At 34.7% G+C, this 27,608-nt stretch overlaps 3 protein-coding genes across 5 annotated transcripts; 1 reads left to right on the forward strand and 2 right to left on the reverse strand.

The window, feature by feature from the left end:
- The first annotated feature begins 463 nt into the window (after positions 1–463).
- LOC126915775 (ankyrin repeat domain-containing protein 12) lies at positions 464–26,271 on the forward strand. 3 transcript variants are annotated; one of them, XM_050720782.1, is made up of 8 exons: positions 464–1,041; positions 2,373–2,570; positions 13,462–13,719; positions 21,624–21,757; positions 22,972–23,478; positions 23,732–24,793; positions 24,876–25,331; positions 25,570–26,271. In XM_050720782.1, exons 1-8 carry the CDS (start codon positions 918–920, stop codon positions 25,747–25,749), a joined length of 2,919 nt encoding a protein of 972 aa, XP_050576739.1. In that variant the 5' UTR covers positions 464–917; the 3' UTR covers positions 25,750–26,271. The 3 variants fall into 3 exon arrangements, with proteins under 3 accessions (XP_050576739.1, XP_050576741.1, XP_050576740.1); XM_050720784.1 differs by lacking the exon at positions 464–1,041 and adding an exon at positions 10,053–10,136 and having other exon boundaries at positions 2,430–2,570; XM_050720783.1 differs by lacking the exons at positions 464–1,041; positions 2,373–2,570 and adding an exon at positions 12,442–12,998.
- On the reverse strand, positions 10,127–12,423 carry LOC126915783 (uncharacterized). The gene is made up of 2 exons (XM_050720793.1): positions 12,019–12,423; positions 10,127–10,853 (listed from the first exon to the last, which is right to left on the reverse strand). Exons 1-2 carry the CDS (start codon positions 12,149–12,151, stop codon positions 10,207–10,209), a joined length of 780 nt encoding a protein of 259 aa, XP_050576750.1. The 5' UTR covers positions 12,152–12,423; the 3' UTR covers positions 10,127–10,206.
- LOC126915784 (transmembrane protein 70 homolog, mitochondrial) lies at positions 25,834–27,511 on the reverse strand. The gene is made up of 3 exons (XM_050720794.1): positions 27,158–27,511; positions 26,593–26,952; positions 25,834–26,517 (listed from the first exon to the last, which is right to left on the reverse strand). Exons 1-3 carry the CDS (start codon positions 27,263–27,265, stop codon positions 26,269–26,271), a joined length of 717 nt encoding a protein of 238 aa, XP_050576751.1. The 5' UTR covers positions 27,266–27,511; the 3' UTR covers positions 25,834–26,268.
- Between the last annotated feature and the right edge of the window lie 97 nt (positions 27,512–27,608).

Consider the following 27,608-nt stretch of genomic DNA (forward strand, 5'->3'; position numbering starts at 1 on the left):
TTTGTTACAATTTTTTACTGTTAATCAAATATTAAACTTTCTTAATACTAGACTGCGGATTTTTATACATTTAAAGAAAATTTGAAGCTGTGAAAATACATAGAATACATACATATAAAAAATATATAAATATCATAAAAAATAAATATTATATTATTTAATAGGTAAAAAATTTGTCTACATAGGTCCAATTTATTAGATCATATTACGAAGGATATGATTTCGCGTAAAAATTCATAATTTACTAATTACTAGATTGCGGGTTTTTATGCATTTATACGAAATTTGGAATTTCAAAATTGCGCGGAATGCACATAATATGAGAAAATATATGAATTCTCCAACGTATAACGCTCTCTGTAATACTTGGTAGATAAAGCAATTTTCTACCGAGATTTTACTTCTCTCATAAAATTCTCAAAAATATAAATTTAGCTAAAAATCCGCAGTTTACTAAATATGTTGATTTGAATATTGGCGCGATTCACGCTACCGACAGAGATACCAACTGTAAATACACACAAACGTTGCGTCATATTGCGCACTGTGTTCCGAGTAGTGTGTCGCGAATCTCGTTTTCGAAAGAAGCACGCACACACATGCCGCGTCGTGAAATCAAACCATCGGCCCGGGAAACAACAGTGCATAAATCACGAGCGACAATTCACAGTGTTCGTCGAATGAAAACAGTTTTGGCGCGTGTGGTTACGTACGTGTCGCGTGACTGTCGATTCACGTATCTGTGCGCGCTCGGTAGGTCAAAATGGCGTGAACCGACTGTGCGATTTTAGGTTATCTTTGCTCGTGACAAACCACCGCAAGTCTAGAAAACAAAGACACTTGTCCGTTCCTCAGTGGTATCCTTTCTTTCGAGAGCTCACCGAAATCCTCCACGTGCGTTTTCGGGTTTAAGTTACATGAGTTATGAGGACGGAATGCCCGCAGGCGGTAACAGTCGTTTCCGCGGTTACCCAGCGCGGATGTCCGAGCGACAACAGCTCGCGCTTCTTCTTCAAATGACCTCCCAGGAAATAGCATCAGGTGAGAAGAAGGAACACTTTATCGAACACAAACACATGCACAATTTAATACTCTAATGAAATACATAACACATTGTCAATGGTCAAACAATAACGCTCCATGTGATCCACCATGCATGTACACCTTTTACGCTGAACATCTTTCATGCGTTCGGACGAGTTATTTTTTATTTCTTTTTATGTTTACACAGGCATACGTAGTTGACAATAAAATTCACTACAACGTAACTTTACGTTACTTTGTACATAGGTTAGTCGAAGAATGTACTTGACAGCTGGATTACTTGTTTGATCGCGAGTCTACGTGTTTATTTCTTTATTAATACACTGATAAGTAACACTCGCGCAAACTACGCAGTATTTGTACCTCCCGATAGGCACATAGTTTTCTGCTGTGTATTGCTCATTTTATCGAAACAAACTGCAATGCGAAATCAAGGCTAGTTACTTCGCGCGAACGAGTTTTGCCCGCCTGTACTTTCCATTCAGGCCTGCCAACCACGTAATTTTATGTTAGTCGAGTTCCCGCGGTTTTGCTGCGGCGAATGGCGCCTTTCAATTTTAACAAAGAAAAGAGAGAGGGTTATGTTAATGTAAATAATTGACGTGCGCTCGAGTTCCCGCCATAAGAGAAATGACCTGACAGCGACACCGATTGCCGGTAACTTGTTGCAGCTACAATGTGCACTAGGAGGCGTTAATATGTATATTCATATAGGTAATATAGCTACGCGACTGTAATATGTAAAACCGAAATTAAGAGTGAATTCAAATGACCGAAGATTAAACGCTAGATTTAAGATTAATGCACATTAGATTTAAGATTAAGTACTAGAAACAATGTAATTCATTTAAGCTTCTAATTCTAAGCACACTATTTTTGTATATTTGTTAAATGATTATACATTTAACAGTAATTGTTGCGGCCTATAGACTTACAAGAGGCTAAAACTCGTATTCAATAAAAAACAAAAAGAAAGTATACACTACGTAGCCGATCAATTTCATTATTTTGTACGTATTTGGCATTTTCCAGTTTACATATCCGAATTTTATATTTATTTAATATTTATTTATTAATAATATTTATTAATATTTAATAATATTTATTTTTCTTTATATATTGAAGGGACACTTAATGAAATATTCAATATTTTTTTCAAGTAAATAGACGAATACCCAAGGTAATGTTATAATAATTAAATTGCAATGGAATGTTTTTTTATTGGTTATTATGTAGTTTACAAACAAGAGTTTCGTGTGTTTGTTTCGCGTTACATGATTTAGCAAATGGTGATTCATAAAAGATCTAACTCATCTATTTGTTTTCAGGCGGAAATCGAACAGAGAACACAACTGCATCAAATACTACTTCAAGGTCATCAACATTGCAACAGCGAGGGTCAAAAGGCCGCTGGACGAGCAAAAATGGGGAATCGGCAGTTCAGGCGTCTATCAATCGTAAAGAAGATTTTCGAGTGCGGCAGATGCTCGTGAATGGTTATGATATCAATACTAAGGAAGGAAATGGTAAGTAAACTACAGTTCTTTTGTTTTTCACCCCACTTTTATTTTCTTTTATTCTATTTTATTTATAGACATATAATCCCATATCGTCCCATTTTCGTTCATAGCAATTTCAAACATAAATCGTATCGTAATCGTTATAACTTATAACTGTATTTCTTGATGCTTGTATTATTATTTCTAACGTCAATGAATAGCAATTAGCTTTTTCTTTGATATATTCCGTAACGCGATATACTTATGTTTACTATTTAAAAGAGACGCAGTAAGTAAAAATCAATCGTTATTTGTATATCTATATTTTTTAATATATATATATATATATTATACGAAAAATAGTAAATTGTATATTTTTAGAATCCGTATCTAGAATCCCTAAATAGCTTTTTTATGTATATTAGAAAGGAAAGAACGGTACTGAATTGACGCCATATGGTCCTAAATGAGAATCCAAGCTTCTTATTTCCCCTTATATGTCTAAAATAGTTGTTTTAGCTCTTAAGCATGTAAACTTTAACATCAACACTTTACCGATTTTATAACTATATCTCTCACTATATCTCTTCCATACACAGTACATAATTATAGCGTGATAGAAGCCAGAAAGTTTTCTTTTAAACGAAAGACAACATTGTCGGGGTCGGTCACCTCCGTTCGTTCTTGTGTATAGTAGAGAGTAGAGTAGAGATTCTCGTCAATAAATGAAAGCGACGGTGCACGACCTTCCTAAACGCAGGAAGTCAGCGGGTCCGGGTTCATTCATATACAATCCACCTTCGTTGCTCGGCTACCCTTTCTCTGTCCCGTTTCGTCCCATTACCCTTTAAGGTCGAAGAAACACATGGAACAAGCTACTTACAAGGCATAACTAACAAGTTTTTTCAGCTTCTTCTTTCCATTTTTCATTTTTTTAATTAATTGTTTTGAATCATAATGCATATATTAAATATTTTTCCATCGTTGTACTTATTTTAATATTCACGATTGATCATATATTAATATGAAATTTTGTTTTACCACATAAACATAGTTTCATGCGATTATAAAAATTTAATACGAGGGTGAAGCGCAAACTTTAATTAAGAAATCATGAAGACTTTAAAACATATTAATTTTTACTATTTATAGCAGTTAAATATAATGCATTTTAATACCGAAATAAGGCAAGTAGATAAAAATATCATATTTTGGTGATTAAATGTTTTATATAATAGATGTTCACGTCACAAAGCAGTAATCACCAATCAGCATCATATTTTAGTTGACTAGGTATACAAATTAAAAAAAAAAAAAAAAAAAAAAAAAAAAAAAATGGAGAATGAAATATTTAAAAAATCTGCATTGATATGAACAAGCATTGATACGATGCCGCTTCAAATAATACGCAAGACGAACAGCACGCAGCTGGTGCTAGATTCACACAACGGTTCGCAGGCACTGTGGAAACTTTTGCGAGCAACGAACTCATCAACGAGCAGCGAATACCGTTTAGAAAGCAATACATATATTAAAGGGCTTATTTGCGAAAGATCTGCTTATATCCTGCTCACGAGCTTCAATATCATTACAACGTTGCCAACATTAACGAACAGTCGCGAACAACGCGAGCAGCTCGCGAATTGAGTCGTTCACAGGCCAAAGTGGTTAACCTCGCTATAAACAATTTTTGAAATTTTAGTGCCAAAATACTTGTGATTATGTTATGCTTATCTTTTATAATTTTATCGATTTTCTTTACTTCTTGTTTTGTGGAATTAAGCGATTTGATAAATAAACTTGTTTGTATATAGTCCTAGCAAGTGTGGATTCGGCATTAGGAATAACTCCGTTGGTCACTTTCCCTTTTAGCGTATCTTGCGTGGTTGCATAAGTGGGTTCCAATCTCCGACAAAATTGAAACTATTCCATAACGCGAAGGTCGAATTTGAATGATGCCGTAGGCCGTAGAATATCGTAATGTTATAGTGGAAGTGGAGAGCGAATGGTGAGTCAAATCGTAAGCTCACATGTACTTACGTATACCTAATACCTACCGTGCGAAGACAATGTCTCCTCGGCGTAAGATACCTATATATATATGTAATAGGGTATTCACCAACACCGTAGTCACAGGTGCACGACATCCTTGTTGTTCAGGGGTTGCGGAGGGATGAAACATCCAGCGTTGGGCTTGGGAGGGGCGGCAGACAACTCTCGTACAGATCAATACTCGAGACAGGGCCGCACTGTTCCACATAATTTTTCATCTCCGATTGCTATGGATCTGGGATTTTCGGCGTTTATATTTTGGACGATGTTTAAGGGTGGAATTGTACTAGACGCTAACTCATATTTTCGGAATGTATAACATTGGAAGAAATTATTCAATAACTGACTTTATTAGTATTCTTTGTATTGATGACGAATATTGTAGTTTTGTGTTAGAAAATGATACAAGCTACCCGATAGTTGATTTGACTATAGTTTCTGAAAATTGATTAGTTTTAGTACCAGAATCTATATATTAAAAATATCTGAATGTTTAAAGTAGGACAAATATTGCGCATATAATTCTCAATTTTATAATAATAATGTTACATATAGCTTTTTGTTTTAATATCAAGTGTACCACGTTCTCTCTCATTCTCTCTCTTTTTGCCCTCTGTTTTTGCCCTTTCTTTTTCTTTTGGTAATATTAGGAAAATTATTTGACATCAGACCCGCGATATATGGCATGACTTTGAAGTTGATGACAAGACTTGAAGAATATTTCCTTTAAATGTTAAAATTATTTAAAACAATTTTTAGTAGCACAACTACTGAAGAATGTCTCCCTGGAGGATGTTCTCCCTCAGATTGTTCTTAATTAATTAAAATATGCAATATCTCTTTACAATATTTAATATAAATTTTTTAAGTGAATATTGGTAAATATTAACTGAACATTTAAAATAATGTTTATAATGGGACGATTTTTAATTACAAGATAATGTACAAAAAATTCATTTATTTCAGATGAGAAAAGTTATATATATAGGGAATCATCTAGTTGTTAATGCTTGAAACGAAAATAATAAATGACTTCGTTTACCCAGTAGCAGAATAATCATTTAATAGATATAATAAACGAAATCATAAAATAGAATTCATTTTCTTTTGAAATATCATAAAACGACAAATAAAGTCTTCCTAGATTGATCTCGTATTACATTTACCTGTTTTTTTGGCTCTTATTGTAAATTTTCTCCTTGAATCTCAACAATATATGTAATTATGAAAATCATAAGAAGATTCAATATCTTCATGAATATTATAATCTATTTTCTGAAGTTGTGCCATTTTGTGAAACAATTCACTTTCCCTAAGTGTTTTCACAATGGTGGTCATTTTTAACGAAAGTTCGGCCCTGGCTTACCTGCGAGACGATGCCGACGACAAATCCAATGTTTCCACAGAGAATTTCGAACTCGGCTTTAAAGCTGAAGATTCGGTGTACCGCTGTACCGTGCCAGGCATTCTTGAGGAAGTAATCTTTAATACCAATGGGCGTTGGACTCACGTATACAAAGATTATATATAGTCACTACCAATATCTACTCAATATAGTCATTCATTTATTTCGAACCAAACTCGTATATAATTTTCTGTAACTCTATACACGTGTATACATGACAAACATCCTATGTTGGTATGTTCTACCTTTATCCCTCGCAAACTCGTATATAATTTCCTGTAACTTCATACATATATACAAACATCCTATCTAACGCTAAAAAATTCAAATGACATTTTCGCTTACACAATAACCTATTGAAAAGGTCAACGTACTAAACTCAAAAAATATTCATACAAACATCAATGATACATCAAAATAATACACTAGTTAAAGATATCGTAACATGTGTATATCCAGAAAGATGTATGTATGTACAAATGTACATGTACGTATATATATAGAGCTACGAGAACTGATTTTTATCCGGATCTTTCGATTTTGTATAGCAGCATTCGGTCTTCCCTATATCTCTATTATATGTATGCTTTTATCTATATATCAGGTACGAAATGTCGTGGAATTTGTGTTACACTTTCTTCTTCTTCTTTTTCTTTTTTCTTCTTCTTCTTCTTATTCTCTTCCACTGTTTTTTTTTTCTTTTTTTTTCAAGATATTTATGTCGCCGTGTGAAATTGACTAAAGTTTTGAAGTAGAATCTCCAGTCAGTAATGTAATTAAAGAGAATGCAGTTTTCATCAGACTGGTCAGAGAAGGAGAAGGCGGTATCGGGCGCCGCCCGTGTCTTAAAGCCGATATACCACTCAAGAAGTGACGGGCTTGTTTATCGCGACGTCGCGTCGCGTCGCGTCTGTTCCGAACTTATTTTCACTGGTGCTAACCATATGTGTTCTCTCACGAAAACAAAATGACGCCATCTGTGCCTACGTGACACCTTTTCTACGGCATCCGCGAATTATGTATGTCGAGATAGTATGTACATGAAATCTTTTCGTCACGCTACATTTCGAATAGCGAAATATCAGATGTCTGATTATTCTCATCTGTTGCAAACAATTTTGGAATGGGAACATTCGTTTGATATGAATAAGTATCGTCCCGTTATAAGGAATGTATTTAACAAGTTGTTGAAAATGAACATTGCAAAATGAAACCCGAACTATTTCCCTGTTTTTCACGCATTAGCCTCGTTCTGTAGTCCATTTCTCTTCTTTTTTTCGGAATTAACGTGCTATTAAAGTGACCGCAAAAGATTACATTTCTTGGAAATTAATCGAAATAACAGAAATATTTTATTCCAAATACATACTTCGAAAATCATTTCGAATATATTGAGTTTCTTTTTATGACGATTATTTATTATATTATATTTGTATGATGTAATATTACATATATTATACATGCATATATATACTACATACAACATTAAATTCAAGGAATAGATTTTATTTACAAGATTTATTACTTAACTCTGACTCATCCTCTCATTCTTCAAAGTAACATTATATTTTAATTATTATTATAAATTACCTAATATATGATAGAAAAATACATGTTTCATTGCATTCTAAATTCGACATAATAGTGCTCCCCTCCTCTTTCTTAATACCTACAATTCTTAATCCTAAAGTCACACAATGTCCCACCATATATGTGTGTATGTATATACCCCAAAAAGTATCTGAATACTTGAAAGAGAGAAAGAATTTTGTACCCTGATCCATAATAGTTATTAGGAAAATAATTTGAGTATCTGGTATGCCTTGACCGATTCAGTTTAACCTGCAGTAATTCCTAATACTGCGATTTCGAAGCAGATGTTTCTGATGAATCAATCTATAGAATTTAATACCTTATTGCCAGATATCTCAAGCGCATTTAATATCAGGTAAACGAGTAGTACTATACTCTTGTTGCTTTAATGCCATTCTATATAAAAATTTCTAATCAACGAACATAGGCAACTCGGTATAACGATTGCACGATCCTTGCATAATCGAGATTATCACGTTCGTGTTTATCGCAAGATCACATCGGTTGAAAATTTCAAGTGCGAAACCTTGAACAACGTTTTCCTCGCGATATTAATCGTCCAAGGATTTCTTCTATTACCTCGCACGCCATCGACTGTTCAGTTATTCGCGTTTTCTGTTTCTCACGAGCGGTGGGGATAAAGCATTTTATCGTTCGTTGAATGTCGGACCGTTGATAAACAGGAAATGTGTTTTACCAATGAAACACGCGGTGTGAAAGGAACGAGAATAAAAGTCTAAAATCTTGGAACACGACGAGTTCCATCTTTGCTCGTAAATGGCCAGCTTTATTCTAACGGCGGAGATATCGATCGGGAAGAAAACCAACGAATGTCGCAACTCCTCGACAAGGATCGTACACTAGTCAAGTTAACATGAAAGTTCACAGGACGTTCAGATTCGAATCTTTTTGTGAATACGCTGAGAGAACATCAATTACTTGAAAGCGTCGCATTTTTTCCCTTTGTCTAAATGGAACACACAGATTCTTGGAGACGCTTCTATTCGTTATTACTCTTCTAGAATTTAATAATAAGATTACATTCTTTCCTTTAATTCCTTTTTAGCTCTTTACTTATTTATTTTTCCTTTATCTATTCCTTTCATCAATTTTTTTTTATGTAACAATACGTACTACATATACTACAATATATAAAAACTGTAAAAAATATAATTTATTGGAAAAATTTGTATTTGTAATACTTAGTTGAACGTTTAGTTAAAATGTTAGTAATCTTCCATTTTATATTATTACATAATTGCTACTATATTAGAACCGTACCTACGTTTTTGTGTTAATATTTTTAAATAATTGAGGACAGGGAGGAAGAGAGAGAATTAGAGTATCAGTCAAGAATATAAATATAGTAAACGATAATTGGTAAAGAATATAATATGTAATAATTTAACTTGCAATTAATTGCAATATATCTCTCTACATGGGCAACCTATTTAGAAAAACATTTACATAGTACTAAAAAATAGTATATCCTCTAAAATATTGATAAATTTGACTTTTCACAAAAACATTCAATTTACGTTTACCGAGCTATTTACAAGACTACGTACATATATACTTGATACTAACCACAACGTGAAAGGAAGACATAAAAGAGGTGGAACTCGATATTATAAAAATGTTATTGTCTTAGACTTTGCTACCATTTTTTTCATATCTGGTAAACAGACAAGTGATTCGTGATACTCGAGATAATTAATCAGAAAAAAATGCTAGAAAAAAATAAAGCGGTCACGACAATCATACTAGTCTATCGCCTTTAAAGTAAACGTTGCTTTTCATGTGTGCAAATACCCTAAGAGCATGTCTCGTCCCTCTCGTATTCACCAGTAAGCCACACGTCGACCAAACATGCCAATCTTCCCCTCATCAGCCCTCACGGTAGTTTGGCATTCTACCGAATCACGTTTTCACTTTTTCAACCAGTCTGTACTTACTTTGTTTCCTATTTCCTGCTTCCTTTCCCATATCTCATTTATTCATCTCTTCGACGCTTTACAGACGTAACGATCGTAAATATCGCTGATTTCATCCAACGATTTGGAAAGGTTTGTTTTTGTCGATGGCGACCCTTCTCCTGTTTTTAGAAGACGCACACGGCCATCTTGATTTATTACACTGGTCACTAAGGCCGGTTTCACACAGAAGTATGAGTATCGCGAGCTGCGTACCGTGTGTATGTCGCCATGTGTTTCAATGTTTTATCTGTCACCTTCATACGAAAAGTACCTATCATTGCCAAAATAAACAAAACGAATATGTGTATTCAGTATCTATCATATGTGTACCTCTGTGTGAACCCAGTCTAAAGGCTTCGTAACACTTATGTTACGTCTTATTAAAATACATAATTCGCAAAGTATTCAAACAGTTAATGGATGATGAAGAAAAGTCCTTCCTACACATCAGAATGTCTATGCACGATTTAAATGTTCTTTTAGGGAAAATAGAAAATTCCACGAAAAAAACAATACAACTTTCAAGGAAGGTATAAGTCCAAGAGAAAAGCAAGCAGTATGTTTGAGGTAAATCTTTTTATTAATGAAAAACATATAAAAATTAAGTTATTTATCTATGTATGTGCATTGAACTTATTTAAGTGTTGGTTGGTTGCTGTGGATTAATCGTTTGTAGTGACTCTAGTGTACATGGTGACGGTGTGGGTGTTGAAACGGCTGATGAATTTAGTGATTCTGATGAAAAATGTTGGCGATTTGTATTGGAAAGTTCTTGTATTTGTAATTCGGATATCACAGAGGAAACGCGAGCTTTAGCTATTATTTGATTGTATGGTGATAGTTTTTTAACAGTTAACGCTATACTTTTGAAAAATAAATCTATGTCGTCCATAGTTTGTTGTTCTTCATTTACAGTCCTATTAGTATTACTTGAAGCATAATCCATTAATACTGCTGTTGCTGGTTCTCTTTTCATCTTTCTCCTGAATGTTTCTATTGGTATGTCGCTAACTTTAGAAGATGATGATCTTTCTATTAAATTGCTATTGTCTTCTGTCGTATTGACGTCATCCAATTCATCATTAGATTCGTCACTGACGTGTACTTGTACCGAGGTAATAGTTTCTCTTTCCTTCATATATGGAATTAAAAATGACATTTCATCTTCGTATCTCCATTTTCTAATTTTATTTGCGGCTTGTCCGCTTTTTGTATCTTTTCTTTTCCTTAATGACCTGCGAAAACTATCTCGCAAACTGTTCCATTGTTTTTTGCAATGTTTAGCTAGAATAGTTGAAGAAAATTAAGAACTATCGTAGGTGTCATAGTAATTAGAACTAAAATATATGCTGTTTTCCAGATTTCTAGCAACCAGTGATTCATAACTTTCGATTACCGATTAGGCCATACTGCTGTTTCATTTATCATATATGATTGAGGTTTACAAGGCAATAATTAAATACCTTTTGTCCAGAGTATATCGCTATACTCAGTCAGGTTAAGTGGCTTACAATAGCTGATGAATTTCGAAAAACGGAATTTTCTTAATTGTATTCATGCTTTAAGCAAAAAGCGTGTGATTATTGTTGCATCACCTAATAGCCGGTTCATTTTAATTGCAAAGAAACATTTTCTTTTATCTTATTAGCTTTAGTAGATGCCAATTATAAATGTATAACAGTTGATATCGGATCGTACGGAAAGAATAGCGATGGCGGAATATTTTGTAATTCAAAATTAGAAAAATATATAAGAAACTTAATGTACCGAAGCGCCTCGTAATATTCGAAACCGTAACTCGATAATCCCGCTAAGTATCATTATAATTATCGGCATTCACAAGCGAGAAGAGTGTCAGAAAAATATTTTCTAAATTTTAATGCAAAAATTCAAACTATACCAGGAAAAAATTCAATTAAGTCCAGAACATGCGGATAAAATCATTACTCAACGACCTATATTCTACACAACTATATTACATCTCACAATTTTCAACTATCAGCTATGGCACCTTTAGAAAGAATTTCGTCTTAGCAAAATCTTCCATTGCAAGGTGTTAGTAATGCTTCTGTAGCGTCTTATATTAGAGATAGATTTAAGGACTTCTTTAACAATGAATTTGGAAATATTAAGTAGTTGCATACAAAAAACAAATTATAAAGTTATGTACAGACAGTATGAGATTGACCTGTGAGGCTGCCTCAACCGATAGCTGCCTCATGTAATAACATAGAATACGCGAGGCAAGCAAGCGAGGCAGGGTAAGCTGCAGTTACACTTTCGATAAAGTCGTCTCAATCTTCCATACGCATCTAAACGAATCATTGACTCTTCCCGAGGCAGTCTCGCGAGTCAGCCTCGTACTCCCTATACATAGCTTAAGATGTAAGAACACGTGGATAATATTCATTCCACTAGGGAAAATAAAATCTGATTATACGTTACCTACCTGGTTCATTTAGCATTTTTCCAATTTCTTTCCAGGCAGCATCCTTTTTATCATTATCACTATAACTTTTATCTTCCTGGTTGTATAAAAAACTATAGTACCTGACTAATTCTATTAATTTTTCGTTGTGCATTATAAAATATAGATAGATTACACGTTCGTCCACTAGCAAGATTCTGCCTGAAATAAATGCATGTCAAGGTGAATTTATGTTATCCGTTCAGACACGGAACGGTTACGGCACGGTTCCGTTCATGACTGGTGTGCTGAGCGCTGAAGCGCAGAAGCGGCACGTGAGGAAATGCTGCCACCGACACTTGTGCAGATACAGGATATAGCTATAGGATGTGTCCGCCTTCGTATACAGATATCATAGCGAATACAGCCACATGCTTTTATGCAGTGGTGACTGTGACCACCGTCTTGTAGAGCGCACGACTGACTGTGTCGTTGGCGGGATCAGCCTGCGTCCGATTGGCGAAAAAGAACGTTCTTGGCTCACCGTTGGTGGGGGTCGCGGGGAAAGGCGGAGCCAATCGTCGACATAGCGACGCAACATGGCCTCTAGTTCGCGAGGGGCCGTGTTCGCGTGCACGTCGAGCACGTACACGTACGGACTTTCCCCCGGCGGACCGACAGATGTCGCCCTGACCGCCTTTGAATCGTCAAGATCGGCGTGACAATTGGTCTCGCAAGAAAAAAGGAGATCGAGAAAGAACCTGTTTATTGTAAAAAAAAAAAACAAAAAAAAAAAAATTAGAAAAGAACGTGATCAAATATCAGTACGGTCAAAAGCATTTGTGGGAATGAGTTGAAGCAGAAGATTTAGCATTGCCTATAATATCAAGCTTTAGAAGACACTGAGAATGATGATAGCTCATCCGTTACATTTCGAAGCATCGAAACTTTTGTTGGATCTTTCGAAACCTTTCCTCTCAAAAAAGGAGTCGTTTCTTGCCAATTAATTGTCGTTTAATCAGGTGTGTTGTGCGTTGTTATAAGAACTGTACTGTGGTAGAGCAATCGGAATTTTGTTTAGACATGTACACACGAGATTGTGAAGATACTAATTAAATATCTTAGGGAAGTGTTGAGAGTGTGTGTATATATCGAGACTGAAAATTTGTGCTAATTTGTCAAGTGTCCTAATTGTTCATATCGTGTTGACAAACTACGTAGACCTTAAATGTAATGAAAATATTATTCTAATAGAACGAAGGGAGAAGGAGAAAGAAATGTTACTTCCTTTAGAATGTTGATCAAATAATCCAAATATTAGAAATTATTGTGTACATTCTACCAAACGTTTACCTTGAACCACAGTTACATTATTCCTATATTCTGTATTGTATTTTATCGACGTCTAGACATTTGAAATGTTTGAAGCAATTTTTGGAAGAGCACGCCCATAAGTTTTTATTTCTGTTTTATTTGTGACTATAGATATTACAGGTGTGAGTTCACCTGATGAAAATACAGCAATTGCCCCTGATAGCCCATGCTCTCCGGCTGAAACAAGCGCATCAGCGCCGTCAAAGGAACAAGAACAAGAGCAACAGCAACAGCAGATTTACGATCACCATTCTCAATTTCAACAACAGCAGCAACGTACGACCGGAAGTGCGCCAGCCGCTGCACCGCACGTTGCTGAGGACAGTGGAGCCCCCTGTGAGATGCGGAGGACACCACCGCAAAATAAAGGTGAGTTTATATGCAATCTTCTTATGCACTGATATTATTTGCACAATAATTTATTAAGATTATAGTGTACTAAAGTACTTAGATAGACAGATATTTACGCATTTATGAAAAATCTAGATACAAAATGCACAGAATGCATATAATATATAAAATTATGTAAACTTATTAAAGTTTAATATTATTCTCTGTTTAAACAACATTCCTTTAGTTGTATTCATAAAAATAATATTGTATAAATATCTATAAATTGCTAATAATATTAGTGAATTGATAAATGATAAGTTATCGGACAACAATTAGCTGACTTGTAATTAGTACAATTCACTTGTAGAATTTTACTTTATATTACCAAGTTTTTTTGCACAAGACATTATTAGTATCAATAATTACAAATTATAATTTATGACACTGTTAATAATATCAGTTTAATTATGCAAAAAGGCCCTGATATTATTTTTTTACTTCTTTTTAAAATTGAAGTTTAATTCTTACATGGAATTCGATCTTTTCGTGCATGCTAAGTTCCCTCATAGGTGCTTTTATATTGAATATATAAAAAAAAAATAAATATTTTTTAAATATGCAAAGTAGGTGTGCAAATAATATTAAATTCAATTAGTTACAGAAACAGTAAACATAAATATACATATGTAATCACATCCACAGTAAAGTATGTTTGACGACGTAATGCTTTAGTTGATAATATTATTATTTGGAATGTTTTAAAATTCTAATTTTATATAAATTCACAAAAGTCATTTTCATTATCTAACAATGTAATTAATGCAATTAATAAAATGTTTTTATATTCTTTATCTTTATTCTTTATACTAGAAAATAAAACGATTAATTAAAAAGATATGTTAAAGTTAAGAAAATATTTCATGTCTTCATACTTACTAATATTTATTTATTGATAACTGCTAATGCATTTTGCTGTATCGTTTTACCGATATAATAAAAACCGACTTTACCGACATAGCTCTTAACAAGTTTCTTTTTGATAAATATAATAAAATCTTAAAAAAAAAAAGAAAACATAGTTAAAAACCACGCGTTACAACAATCTTATATGTATATTGAAGTTGATAATTACTTATAGAATAGATACATTTAAAAAGATGATGCAAAAATAATCTTTATTTTGTTTATATATGTTTTCTTTTTTCATAAAACAACCTTCAGAAAATTTTCATATAAGAATATTATTTAAATTCCTAATAAATATTTTCAATTGCAAAACTGAATTCATAGCCGGAAAAATAAAGAAAGTAGACAAATCATTTTGCATTCTGTATTATTATACAAATTATTCAAAAGCTGAAGATAAAACTACAAAACAGAAAAATTTTCCATTTACCTCTGTTACCATAACATCAGAGTATCATGAAAAATTGTCCCATCGGATGCAATATGTACTCGGTGCATTGTGAAACACATACAAGATCGTGATAATTAGCAAGATTATTCTTTTCGCCACACATAAGCGCATGATAAATATTTAATACGATCGTAACCTATCTATACGCGCGTGCGCGTACAATGTGAATCGCTCGTATAGCTTATGGACACGCGTGAGCGTGCAATCACTACCGATCGGTAATAATAGCGGGCGATGCAGAAACAGCACTTAATTAGACGTGACATTCCCCAGTAGTGACGCGTCGGTATCGTGCGCGCGATGCAGTGCCGCGCCTGGTAGAAGTTGGTCGAGACGGAGACGCGGCGACACAGTCGCGAGCCGGTTCCTCTCTCTCTTAGCTCTCTCATCGTCAGTGTCTTCGCTCTAGCGCGTTGTGTGGGAGCCGTACGAGTGGCAGTAGTGTACACACGCTGCTTCGACGGTTACTGAACCTCTCGTCGGCCTGTATACTTTTTGTATTCTACGCTCGATCGTCACATTATCCTTTTTTGCCCATTATATTATTCCGCGATAATCAATCGAGAATTATTGTATCGTCAGGAGCCGTGTTAGTTGGTGGTCCGTCGCGAGAGCAGGTATGCGCTCGTGGTTACGTTTGTACACGTTCGAAACCCTCTGGCTGCCATCGTTTGATCCAAAAGTACCGTTACCAGCAAGTACCGTCGACCACGTGGCTTAGCGCGTGTTTCTACTCTCTTAACGTGCGTCGTTCCATCGAGTCGACGTCCCGTTTACCAACGACATTCGATATCAACCTAGAAAGAAGCGTCAGTCGCGAACCAGGAGTGCTGAACCTTGGAATACATCTCTTCGCTGCTGTTCTCTTTGCTGTCGAACGAGAGAGGGACAAAGGCAGACTTGTACGAGGTGAGAGAAGGGGGAGAAAAAGAGGGAGGAGGTGAGAGAGCGAGAGAGAGAGAGAGAGAGAGAGAAAGCGAGCGAGCGAGCATGCTGACTGGCAAGTACATTGGACACGTTTGCGCTCGCGGGCTGCGTCCATCGACACCACTAGGGTGATCGTACCTCCGAAAGGGGTCTGTGTTGCAGTTATTGCAACAGCGCACCATTTTCTAACAAGCTACCTTGGGTTATTTACGTCTCGTTTGTCTTTTAATTCTGTAATCGGAAACCCAATTTTTGTGTTGAATGATTTTGGTACAAGTATACGTTTTAAGGTACAGAAGCCTGATGATTTATATTCACAATTAATAATTCAGTATTATGGTCATCTATTTGTGGCTAACGTAAAAATCGTGTTAATATCGCATTCCTTTTTGTCTCTTTATCTTTTTCTTCTAAAGTCAGGAGTTGAATTATTATTTTGAACAATTCTGGATAAGAGACAGGTGTCTAAATCAGTAATTTTCAATCTTTTTCAATATTATGTTTGGTACAAGGGCATTTACACCGAACAGATTTTGTTGTATTGGTTGTTATCATTTCTTTATTTGACGGTGTAAGTGACTAAATGCATAATAATAAATGTAATTGACTTAGCACATAGTTTTAAACATTTCCGCGGCATACTGGTTGAAAATTTCTGATCTAAATGATTTATACTTGCGATTAATATTGCAGGCTTCTACGTCGAAACCGTTGCTAATGCAAAAATCGTGTCAATGTCGCAGTCTTCGCAGTTTATTGGTCGTTAACAAAGTCAAATCGAAGACTAGGAAATATTTAACCACGACAATTAAACGTACGTGCATAGCGAGGAACAAAACCGGTTGCGTAGTTTGTCTCGTTCATTTCGCGGAACATGTTGGAAACACGATATAGCATGTTCGCTACGCTCGCTTTCAATGTAGCTGAAATCTTTTAAACTTCAGCTTAACGATATGCTAATCTTTCGCAATATAAACTGACGGATAGTCCGTAGGAGGAAACAGCGACACTTTACAGAGCAGTATCTCGGTTGACCTTGATTCTCGTTGTAATATTTTGTCATTGAGCTGATCGATAATTGGATTTAGATCAGTACTTCACTAGTCGATCGGCCATTACGAATTGCTCATCTGCAAATTTTGTTTTAATCGCGGTATAATAATGTTTTCAAGAACGATAATATTTACATACATTTTTACGTATATATATTCGTTTTTTTAAAGCAGAAAGATAGAAACAATATTATATTCTTATGCAAGACGTTTACGTTTAATTTAATTAATTAAAGTATTATATATGTATATTGACTGCCACTTAATTTTAATGCAATGATTTGTGTGGCATGTCAAAAGATAATTGTCATGCGTTAATTTATGTCATCGATTGTACAATTATCTTTGTTGCTACAAGTTAATGAACTTCTCCTGCAAACAATATCCGATAAAACGCGTTTCGTTATCGGTCAAAAAGGGTATGATATCTTCATTCGTCGGATAAAAACTAACTCTCGATTCGTGTTTTGCAAGGTCAGGAACGAAAGCGAACAGAATAAACGACTTCTAGTATATTCCTTCAATGATATATAAAACAATTCCGCGTGTATTTTATGAAGTTATCTTTTCAGCTATCTTATCGATTTTCAATATTTGATCTGTCGAACATTAATATTATAGCTAACTTCTCGCGCGTGATTACGTTTTATGGAAATTTACATGTTATTCTGAGCGCGTGATATTTACATAATACATATATTTGGCGAATCGTGAAATATAATCATCTCGATTAGTACGACGTGATTGATAAATCGTCTCGCTCGATAGCTTTTTTAACGTATTAATGGTTCAGTCCCTTGAAGACAGATTTCTTCTATCGCGCAGGAAGTGGGAGGGCAGAGCGTATATGTGTACATATGTACATACACTATGAAATAATATACGTTGCATTCCGAGAAGCACGTACGTCGGATACACTGTGATATTTGCTTATCGTCGATTCTCAGTAAGAATGTTCCATAAATATGTAATGCCTTTGAGAGAGATATAGGGAGGTCATAAAATCGGTCAGGTGTTAAAGTTTACATTTTTCGAGAGTGAAAACAGTAATTCGCAACATACGGTGAAGATAAAAAGCTCAAGATTTCATTTAGAATCGTACTACATTAAATCAGAATTACTTCTCCTTTTGTAGTGTATCTAGAAAGATTGTATACATATAGCACGCAACCTGGCAAATGGATTCTGAAATTGCACAATTTGCTATTTTTTATACGATGTATAGATTTTATTAGGTCGAATAATAAGTTAGTTAATGTGCGCATTAAGTGTTATTAGTTCATATAAAAGTTATTCATTTAGTTTAATTGTTATAATTAGTTTACTGATTCTATTTATTTATAAATATGTGTATCTATCGTCAAAAATTCAGATTCATGAGTCTTTATAATCTTTAAACAATTTTTTATAATGTTCTGTTCGAGATTTGGAGTGGCTGTCCGTTTATGACTCAGACAACACATTTACCTGTTTTGGGAAAGTCCGAATTGCCTACTTCTCCAAGTTGTAAACCTTACAACGCGGACCTTATTAATCCGGGATAGAAGAACCAATATGTTGCGAATTCTCAACTAACTAGCGATCAGTCAGATTGTAACCGATCGGTTGATATCACGAACCTTGAACGACATTAACGCTCAAGGTGTAGATAAATTAAATATATCGAGTAGTAGTATGGTTTGGTTATTTATTTGCACTTTTTAGTGTACACAAAGAGTTTAACGTTCTCATGAAGACTGTTGTAAGATGTGGATACTGCCACCAGAAGCTTCGTCTCGTCCTTATATACTGATTTTTCGTCCTCGAGTTTTCCATAGCTTAATTGTGTACTTTCGTGGGCGCATATCCTCTGCTATTGTCAGCTGTTTACCTTTGGCCTGACCCATCGAGCACTTAGGGTGTTATTTAGTGTCTCAATGAGGTCCGCATTGTAAGGTTTACAGCTTCGGGAGGTAGGTAATTCGGACTTTCCCAAAACAGATAGATGTATTGTCCGAGTCATAAACGAACGGCCACTTCAAATCCCGAACATATTCTTTAAAACGCCTATCCTAACGATAGGAGAACGAACTCATTACTCAGTATAAGGAAATTTTATATATCAATACGCAAATGATTTTTGCAGTCTAAAATTGAAGGTCTTCTATAAGATGGGTAGGGTTCTGGGTGCGGTTATCATCAATCGATGTCGCCGACTAATGGTTTATTTTGCAATCCCGCTATATTTATGCAACAACCTGAAATTGTGCTAGGTGCGTAGTCGCGACACTAGCAATAAGCATATTTGTTTCAATTTCGATCGATTAAAAGGAGCATCGACTAATTTGAAGCGTCACTATGTGCCTATTGTGATTCAAGGGTATTGTTTGTAGATTCCAGTGGCAGAACATCACGCGATAATTCATGTGAAACATAATGCTTTAAGGCTTTTTTTAAATTACTCGGGCTAAAGATTGTTACAACTTTCAATTTTCAAAACATCTTTACTGGGCATGAGTTATGAAAGTGAAGTATAGAATTCTCTCTATACGTAACAATAAACAAAATAATCTTTATTTGTATACTTATGTATAGAATTCTTTCAACGCGTAATAATAAACAAAATAATTTCCATTTTAAATTCAGATTTTTTATCTCACCGTAAGTGGTCGCGAGACCTTCGTCTATCGATCTACCAAACGGTTTAAAAACGAATCAGAATACTCTTTTCAACCGATGCGATCAAGTCGAACGGAATTTCCTAAAGTAATTAAAAAGCATCGAGGCATCTGTATACGGTGAAATCATTTCCGTGAATCGTCAGCGTTGTAAGAGGCGGCGAACAACTACGAATTCATTGACTAGCGAAGTTGGTATATTTTGGGATACACTATTCGCAAGCGCCAAGTTTCATTGGCACAATTCCCTCTTCCGAAAGAACGAGAGAGAGAGAGAGAGAGAGGAAGAAACATGGTGCAGATGGGAGGGGGAACTACGATCAATGACCAAAGGAAAGAGATCTTAATAAAAGTACGATGTTATTTAGAGATTATCTTAGAGTGGAATCGATATTAAACGTGCAACGTTTTCATACAATTCGGCATAGGTATTGATCTTGAATTCTGCAATTATAGAGTGACGTTCGCGTTAACTCGTAGATTTAATTATATATTGATCGAGAGCAGTGCTTGCGTCAGCATCGCTTTCAACATTGCACGGTATCCTAGAATCTCTCGAAACAAGCGTTCCATGAAATCACCGGGACAAGCCTCGTATTATTGCTACGCCACGGAATCCGTTTTCCCGCTCGGCTCGCGAATCTCTCTCGGGCCAATTCCGCCCGTTAAAATACACTCGAAACGATTATGTTGGCGAACGTAATTGTATCTTGCGATGGATCCTTTCGTGTACCTAATGAACGTACGCTTGTCACGTACACTATAATTTTAGTATTCCATTTGCGTTTGCCACTTAATCGAGGTATTCTGGCCTTTGACTCTCTAACTGAGATAGTCCGATCACTAAACTTTACCGACTTCTAACGATCTAACCTTCACCATCAAATCGTATAAAAGTCCGAAAATTGTCGAAAAACAATGATAAATTGTTCTTGCTCTGTAAAATGCTTTTGTAAATATTGATATGCGTAATACACGTTCATCTACATACAAGAGTGAGATTTCTGAACAACTAATTTATAGGAACAAAATAATTAACACGTTGACTGACACGATGGCAGCCATTGATCAATTTTATCAGCCACGTTACTATTTTTTTAGGATGATAAATAAGATAAAGATAAGGTAAATTTCGTGAACTACAAAATGTTCAACAGCACGAGCGACTTGAATAACATTATTAAAAAAAATATGCGCAAATACGATGTAATATTTCGTAAAAATTAAATGTTACAGTATTTTGAATTATTTTGACTTCCAGGGCAAAATATATAAAATATACAAGGCGATAAGAATCGATACTGTTATGTACAATTAATCAATTAACTAAAATAAATAATGAATGTATAAATAATTGATTACTATAACACGACAGAAGTTTCGAAAATAAAATACTCGAAAGATTAATCTCGATTTCGTCGGTCTCGGTACATTTCGTTTATTGTACTGATCGCGTACCGCAGCCAAGCGAATAAAAGGTTTAATATGGCATGCCTTCCTGTAACGCGATCGTCCGGTAAAAGGCCACTAATGAATCGATCGCGGATCGGGATGCCCCTCACTCTCCTCGAGGAACTCGTTCTCCCGGGGGTCCCTGTGATTAACGGCCGTACCCTCAATGATAGCAAGCAGCGGCTCATTCCTCTCTGGATCTCTTGTCCTTCTTTCTTTCGAATGGTTTCCTCCTCTCCTTTTCACTTACCTTCTATTTCATCCTCTTCTTTCTATCAATTTCTTTTTCTCTCTTTTCTCGGTTCCTTCAACTTCAACCATCCTCCATCTCTCCCTCTCCCTCGATGCCAGAGGAATACTGGTTTCGTGGAAACTCATTCCCCTGCTATTTCGTCGTTGTTCTTGCAATTAATCGGCATTTTCTGTTATCCACAGTCGATAGATCGGGAACCGGGCAGTCTGGAAGCTCGCCGAGGGTGACGCTTCGGCTCAACCAGGTGCGAGGAGCGAGGGATGAAAAGAAAGGAGGGGGTGCTACTAACTCCCGTCAAGGCGGCATAAACGCACAGGTATACATATGTATATACGTGAATATAATATTGTATATGTACAGGGTGTCTCCGTATTGATGGTAATCGGCAAGAAGGTGATTGATTCTATATACGCGGGAATACAAATAGAAAATATGGAATAATATATGACGCTTCGTTTAAAACGAGTTTGAAGATTTGTCGAGTATAGTTGAACTTGGCTGATTGAATCGAATTAGACAGAAGTAAATAATCGGTAGGAGTTATTGTATGTGTGAAAACGAGTCGAAAATGTAGAATAAAATTTGTTCATAAGACTCTTTGTTTCAGAGACATATAAATTTGAAAATTTATCAGGCGTGCGTACTAGGCCAATTCTTAATTGAATACGTTTGAACTTTGAAAATGAGACCTTAAATCGAGAAATTGTATCCCAAATTTTTTACACATTTTCACATGTAGAACAATCTTCTGCCGAATGTTTACTTCTAGCTAATCGATAACTAGCCAGATTCACATATGCTAAACGAATTTTCAATGTCGATTTTTCGCGAAAATAAAACGTCAAATGAAAAAAATTTATTTTATATTTCCGATATATTTTTTCATATAGAATCACCCTCTCGTTGGTTGTACCATTAATACTGGGACACCCTGTATGTGTCCGATGTGTGTGTGCGCGCGCGCGTGTATGCATCAGTACTTGATAGGTCTCTTCGATGAAAATCTGTGGTTTGGAACGATCGTTACGAATAACGTTAAATTTTAATGTTTACGAGAACCTGGGACATTAAGAAACAATCGTTAATTTAATTTAACTGACCAAAGCAATCACAGGAGCTTCAACGATGTATAAAATACATAGTACATAGTTAAGACTTGTTAATAGGAATTGTATATAAAAAGAAAAAAACTAACCGATGTACTCAATAAATATATTAGTGATGTTTTTTACTTAATGTTCCAAGTTTTCGCTGACACTTAACGCAAATTAACTTTGCCACTCGTTTAAATATGAGTTTGTAAGAATGACGTTTAAAAGATACGCATCGATTAGCGAGCAGTACCGAGGTCATTGTTAAGAAGTATGACGATAAATATTATACTTACATTGGAAATATTGGAATATACGATAACGTGTAAAAATGCTAACAAGCAAAAAAATATTTGTATTTTACAAATTGTACGTTATTTGTAGTAACGATAAAGAATGTGTATGATCTGCGCATCATTTTTTAAACATGCATTTGCAGAATCAAGGTCAAATGGAAACTTCGTCGAAGACGTCGTCAAACGTCTCGTCAGGGACCGTGAATGCCGTCTCGGGCTCCAGTACCTCTGGAAACACATCATCTACCGGTGACAGTGGCGACGTGTATGAATTCAAAAGTTCGAAAGAGCCAACACCAGTTAGGGGTGCAAGCTCGTCGCCGAATCCTAATCCCGAGAAAGATAAAGATGGTAACAAGTCTGCTAACAATCAAGGGAGTCAGAGTAGTGGTAACAACGTGTCTACTGCTGGTAGTGCGACAACATCTTCTGGTGAAACAACGACCGCATCGATTACTACCGATGATGCTCCTGCGGTTTCAGCGTCGCCTTCGTCTAAGCGCGCGTTTGAAAGCGATAATGCGGAGGAACAGGACGAAGAGATTCGTCGGAAGAAACGAAAAGATTCAGAACCTGCGAAAGAAAATTTAAAAGGCACCACTACTGGAAGACAAAGCACTGGTAGAAATTCTGCTAATACTGGAGAAAAGGTTTGTTTATTGTTATTACCTATAAAATATATAATTAAACCATTTATATAATCGGTGGAAGAAATAAATGAGAACAAACTGATATCATTCGTAAATTGATCACTGTACGACAAAATGTGTAAAATAAAATTTATGATGCTAAGAGGAATATATGTATGCTGCACATTCGTTTCTTTTTTTTAAGATAATTGTTTAATGATGCTATAATTAATAATAAATTAATATTAAACTAATATTTTTCCTTTCTTTGTAGTGTACAAAGTCGGGAAAACAAGGATCTGGAGCAACATCGAGCAAGAACAATCAAAACACAACTTCGATTAGTACGGACAGGAAAAGTCCAAGTACTTCTTCAATGGCAAGTAGTCCAAAGCCTTCGAATCCGTCTGGTTCAACGATTAGCTCTAAAACAACAACACCAGCACCTCCAGAATCCGATGGTGAGGAAGATCGGTCGAAAGGATCAGATTCCAATTCAGCTCCTAAAGTACCACCTTTGAAGATAGTTATTCCACAAAGTACTACGTCCGAGCAAGAGCAAGGCAATAGAAACGGAAAGAGCACGTCTAATAGGAGTCATCAGTTGCCCTATGTAGTTGCCAGTTCTAACAGTAATGATTCAACGGATAAAGAACAGAGTCAATCCACTAGTGGAACAACGAGTCCTACAGAAAGCGGAAATAATACAAAAAATGAGGATAAGAAAGATTTCAGTGGTGCCTTACATGGAGAAGAAAGATCAACGCATCACCAAAGAGTGTTGAGAAGTTCACATAGATCCGGTAATGGGAGTAATGGATCAGCAACCTTGAAAGAAACCTCCTCTTCTTCAGGAAATGGAAGTTATTCGAACTCATCTCCATTACCAGTAACTACTTCGACGGATCGTTCCAATAATTCATCACCACAACAGAGGCATCATTCACCAACACCTGAAACTCCTGGTTCTGAATCGAATAAAAATACCTCAACGGAAGTCTCAAATTGTGGCACGACTTCAAAAACAAACATTATGACAGAAAAATCCGAGAAAAACAACGAAATTAGTGGAAAATGTCAAAAAGATAGCGGTACCGAAAATTCTGAAAATACTTCTACTACTACCTCATCGACGACGTCAAATGTAGGCACCCCGGCACCACCGGTTGAACTTCATCCCAGAAAAAGAAAAATGAAACCTAATAAAGAAGCACAACAAGCTGCTACCGCTGCCTCTAATGAAGCATCTGAAGCAACAAATACGGGTCCAGAAGTTCATCCACATGATCAACCAATTACTAATTGTTATCAGTTGTTTTTAAACATTAGAAAACAGGTTCGTATATTTGCCGTTTTTAATACATTTCAACAATTCTTTTTATAAAAAATATATCGTAAGTACATTTTCTCTCTTTTAGATCGAACGAAGGAGAAAAGGCCTTTTTCCAGTTCAACCAAAACCACCTCAGGGTTTTAAAGATTATTTAATGAATCGTTGTACATACGTGTTAGCTGGAAATGCAAATAAAGAGCCCAACGTTAATCCCCCGGTTGGATTGCAAGGCGCTATGAAGGACTTGTATATTGAACAAGAAAAGGAGAGATATCGTCTTAGAATGCAGCATGTTGTTGAAAAAGAAAAGCTAGTTTTGTCGGTAGAACAAGAAATCCTTAGAGTACATGGCAGAGCTGCTAGAGCTCTAGCCAATCAATCCCTTCCCTTCTCTGTTTGTACGATATTAAAGGATGAGGAAGTTTATAATGTTATTACTCCAGAACAAGAAGAGAAAGATAGAAACGCAAGGAGTAGATACAATGGTAGATTATTTTTGAGTTGGTTACAAGATGTAGATGATAAATGGGAAAAGATTAAGGTAAAAATTATAGCGGTTATTATAATATTTATACCTGAATTATATAAATTAGACAACTATAAATATATATATTGTCTTTAATTATTCAGGTTAAATTAATTCATGTTACGTAAAAACCGACTGATAACCTTTTTTCCATGAGTATCAGTTTAATAAGATGTAATACATTAATAAATGTTCCATTAAAGTTTGATTTATCTAAGTTAGAATAAAATTAAAGAAAAAATTACTATTTTAGGAAGCAATGTTACTGAGGCATCATAATGAAGCTGAATCATTACATGCTGTACAAAGAATGGATTGGGAATGGAAATTAAAAGAAGTTGGATTGTGTGAATTCAAAGCAACACCACAAATAGAAGATATTCATGTTCCGATGGTACATGTTTCAGATGACTTCGATTTACTCCCAGCTTAGTGTATAGTGATAACAATTGACTCGAGACATTTCGCTCATTCCTTTGAAATAATCTCGAAGGATATACATAATTATAATCTGTGATCTCTTTAATAATGTATTTGCCGTTTTTGCACGGTTACCAAATTACATTGTACTGCTCTTAAAACTATTGTTACACAAGGAGGCTATATTTAAAAAACATTTGACTCTAATTAGATTATGTATTACATTATATTTATATTTTTAACCAATTTTTCAAAATTTATGTATCACATTATATAAATTATTTTTGTTTGCGTTTAATACTTAATATGTTTTATTGACGCATTATATAATTAAAAGGATGAACACATGAATTTTACAAATTCAATAACTGTACAATCTCATACGTTAGTAATTTGGTACTGTATCTTTTAATATACAGTCTCTCGTAATAACGTATATATTTTGTACCTAGCAACTTATATAGTGCTTTTAAATAATGTATAAAAATTTAGACTAAAAAGCCGTGTAATAAATGAAACTATACTTGTCAAATTATTTCTGATTTTCGTTTTTGTTCCCCATTGTTATTCTTTTATTTTGTGGTTGATTGATCGCAGTAATATGTAATTGCTCTACTTCAAAATCCATTGGTTTGTTATATTTCATAATAATTTTATAATGTTTGGGATTTATAAAATTGTTTTCATCAAAAAGCAAAGGTTTACCACCTACAACACAGGTTGTAAATGCTCCAGTAAGTTGTGTTTTAGATTCATTAACATCATTTGGAGTAAATGTTATCTGTAATACACAAATCATCATTTTATAGAAAATAGCTTAATCAAGTAATAAATAAGTTTAAAGAAATATAAATACCTCTCTTTCTTTGCAAAGAAATGAATATAATTTGGCTGTATACCTCTCTTCGTTAGGATAATGATACATTTCAATTACATATCTTCTTGTTAAGAAATGTATCAAAAGAGGACTACTTATAGTAATTACATTTAATAGTGCAAATAATGTTCCTGCACTTGCTAAATTATCTTCTTCTAAAATCTTCATGTAAATAATTGGTTGAGAAATTACTGATACAACTGATGATAACAAGGATATCAGTTTAATATTACGGACTTTGTTTGTTAATGTTCCATTGTATATCATTTCTCTTTCATTAGTGTTTCTTTCACTGTGTTTATCAGAAACATGCCTTACTTGCAAACATGGTCTAAATTTCTGTAACATAAAAATTATATATTTCTGTGTTACTTTACAAAATAAAATTTGTATTTTGAAATGTATTATATAAATCATGAAATAATATATAAAAAGGTTATAAATATTCATAGAGTGAAAGAATAATTAGAATAAAGCTTATAATATATATATATTCATTGATAACTTCGTAAAAATAAAATACTTCTTAAAAAGAATTTCTAACCTTGACGTTTCCGCATGTATAATACATAGACGTCCGTTTAAATGTAATAATTTCTTTCAAAAACAGCTTCCTTTGGTTTAAAATGCAACTCTGCAAAAGTAAAGCCATGGTTAATAATTAACTGCAGTTTATTTTGGATTATTTAAATTATTTAAATATGTCTTAAAATCGCCATGGACAGGGGAACTTCAAATTGTCAAAATATATAGAGTGTTTAGTTTTTTCCGAGCAACTTGCAGGAAGCAAATGAAAATAAAAAGAAATATTATATAATACATAAAACTATGAAACATCAACAAAGTTAGAAGCAAATGTCAACTATACGATACAGAAGTAACTATAAGATAAATTAATGCAATGAATTAATAACTTGATTACACATCTAAAGCAACATTTTTAAAAAATCAGAACGTAATAAATTCCATATTACATTGATATAAAGTTTATCTGT

Source organism: Bombus affinis, chromosome 4 (genome assembly GCF_024516045.1).
Source record: "Bombus affinis isolate iyBomAffi1 chromosome 4, iyBomAffi1.2, whole genome shotgun sequence".
Lineage (NCBI taxonomy): Eukaryota > Metazoa > Arthropoda > Insecta > Hymenoptera > Apidae > Bombus > Bombus affinis.